We start from the raw sequence: 2648 nt of genomic DNA on the forward strand, positions 1-2648 counted from the left end.
TCACAGTTAAAAGTTAGTGATTGCTGGAAAAATTTTAAACTTCACCGGCGTCCACCTGTAAGCAATTGTTTTTATAGCCAGGGGTCTAAACCCTTTGTATGAGGCACAAGGTAGAACAGGGGGATGGTTTTCACCAGGCTAGTCAACACCTGATTTCAGTAAACTGTAACTTAAGTTTGCTGAACTTGAAGATTTTCAGTCTCATTTAGTTGTTGCTTTTGCCAAAAATATGCAGATGTGTAGTTTTTGTAGACATAATATGAAAAAGTTCACACATGGTTTTACTTCCAGAAACAACTCTCTTACGTAGTGAAGTTGAAATCCACCTTCAAGTTATCTTCACAAACTTTATCAGCTCCACAGTTGATCTTAAAGCCAAGCTGTGAATGAGAAGCAAACTATTCAGGAGATCTACTCAGAAAAAAATATATTTTGGTCAGTCATATGATTTTCAGATAAATTTGTCATTTAATACTGCATAAACATTTTGTACGGAATAGCAGTAGCCATGAAAGGAACTATGAACCATGAAGATTTTGCTCATCAGGTAAAGGGTGTACAGGAGTTACTCACAGAATTCAAGGTTGTGGTTTGAACCTTTGGAGAAAGGCTTGGTCTGGGGTTTGAGCCAGAAACTAAACCATCAAATGTGAATCTGAGCTCATTATTGAGTGGATTGAAAGAATCATCTGGACAAGGCTTCAAGACAATGGAGACATTATGAAATACAAAAGATAATTTAAAAAAACAGTAGAATCTTATGTAGTTGTAGAATACTGCAATAGTTGCATTAGAACTTACCTTGATAAAGAAGACAGCATAATCACATTTCTCCTTATTTAATATAAGATTAAGCGATCCACTCTTGTGCCTCACATCCTGGCTGATCTCAGCTCGGTTGTTTGGTATCTTACGATTTGCGTCCAATGTTAAAGTGAAATTAACCTGTGCTTGAGCTGGAAAATGTGTTTTGTTTCATGAAAGTGCTTTGTTAAAAATATAAATTAAAAATTAGAGTCAAGTAGGTACCTTCATTCATGTGAGACAACTTGTTCATCATAAAACAGACAGTAGCCTTGCTTGGCAGTGGTTTTGAACAGTCTGGGTTTTGAGTTGGGATCAGATCTGGGTCGAACGACACAGTGGCAGTTACTGTTACAACTGGTCTGGATCTAGAAACAGAAAAGGCCATGTTGTTTGTTTTGAGATCGTGAAGCAATTAGCACATTTATCGCATAAACATATTTAGGTTGCAAATGAAGAAGAATAATTTGAATTAGGGAAGATGTGTGTTAATAAATAACAACAATGGAGACATACCTGAGTAGGACAACTTTTCCCTTTGAACCCACTGCTAAGTCAGGAAGTCCATCACCACTCTGATCGTAGGAAGACTGACTGATTGAGATGCCAAATGACTTCAGGCCTGATTGGACTGCAGATGCAGCAATTCTCTGTGTAATGAAAAACATCTTCGTTTATCAAGTGCATCCATCAATTTTTTATATCAGCTTGTCTGTGCAGAGTCAAAGGGTGGCTGGGGGTAAAGGTCACCAGCCCACCATGAGGCAACAGACAAACACACACTCTTTTAAGGGTGACTGAACATAACCAGTTGATCTAGTAGTTTCATCTTGGGACTGTGGGGGGAAGTCAGAGTACCTGGAGAGAACTTATAGAATAATATGAAGAACAAGTAAACTCTATTCAATAATGACCCTACCAACTGTGAAGGTTCAACTCATTTTGAAAACCAAAAGCATTTAATGGTTTGTGTTTGTGTTTTGCTCACCTGTGAGTAAGTAGGATTTATTTTTCTTCCTCCTTCTCCTTGGAATATGTAGATGCTGCCTTGGCCATCATTCTCCAAAGGAGCTCCAACGGCCAAATCATTGAATTTATCTGCATTTATATCAGGCAGAACAGCAAGAGACGACCCAAACCTCCCTCTGACAGACGCATCACCTCTTAGTGTGGTTATTTCTGATGGTTTATGAAAGTGACATTGCATATCCTGGAAAAATATGTGGATGAGAAAAAGTTATGTGTTTTTATCCAAATAATAACAGGACATCAAATCAAAAAGACATAAATCACACAATATTTACCAAACGACTTAATTCACAGACATAAACTCGTCCTTCTCTATCAACGTCTTTGTACATCGGAGAGGATATGAGGATTAGATCAGTCACACCATCAGAATCCACATCCATGGCACAAACCTCAGCCCCAAAATATTCACCAGTCTGGAGAAAACAAGAAGAAATTAACAAGAGACAATCCATTTCTTTCAAGAGAGCCATCATTAGCTGCATACAAAGTTAATTTAATGCCAGACACAGTTCAAAGTTCCTGCTTCCTTATCAAGGATGAAACTAACCAAGTACCTACATGAACTGAAAAACCACTCAGAGAAGAAGAGGCCCTTTCTCTAGAAACGGTATAAAGTCCAGGTGACAGTTTGGAAATGTACTCGAGGACAAATGTCTTTTTTTGGTTTAGTGACGTGCTCTCTGGCAGTTTGCAAGCCTGAGAACATCATCCAAGCTGTGAAGTATGGTGATAGCGGCACCATGTATTGTGCTGAGGAATTTCTGATACACTTCTCAAACTAGATACCATCATTGTCTGAAGAATGTCAAAAT

General features: G+C 38.3%; 1 protein-coding gene across 2 annotated transcripts in view; it reads right to left on the reverse strand.

Moving 5' to 3' along the window:
- Positions 1 to 296: 296 nt before the first annotated feature.
- Positions 297 to 2648, reverse strand: part of LOC106934946 (integrin alpha-D-like) — a 16087-nt gene continuing 13735 nt past the window's right edge. Inside the window, exons 13-19 of one of the 2 annotated variants that reach the window (XM_015015129.1) lie at positions 2130 to 2249; positions 1793 to 2014; positions 1321 to 1454; positions 1030 to 1172; positions 802 to 956; positions 574 to 699; positions 297 to 380 (exon numbers count right to left, since the gene is read on the reverse strand). In XM_015015129.1, the coding sequence (XP_014870615.1) occupies positions 303 to 380; positions 574 to 699; positions 802 to 956; positions 1030 to 1172; positions 1321 to 1454; positions 1793 to 2014; positions 2130 to 2249 (978 nt within the window). In that variant the 3' untranslated portion in view covers positions 297 to 302. Of the gene's footprint in view, positions 381 to 573; positions 700 to 801; positions 957 to 1029; positions 1173 to 1320; positions 1455 to 1792; positions 2015 to 2108; positions 2250 to 2648 lie in introns of both variants that reach the window. The other variant, XM_015015128.1, reaches the window with a different exon arrangement.

This window comes from Poecilia latipinna, unplaced genomic scaffold (assembly GCF_001443285.1).
Source record: "Poecilia latipinna isolate Pla-1442-1.1 unplaced genomic scaffold, P_latipinna-1.0 Scaffold1885, whole genome shotgun sequence".
NCBI classification, from domain to species: domain Eukaryota; kingdom Metazoa; phylum Chordata; class Actinopteri; order Cyprinodontiformes; family Poeciliidae; genus Poecilia; species Poecilia latipinna.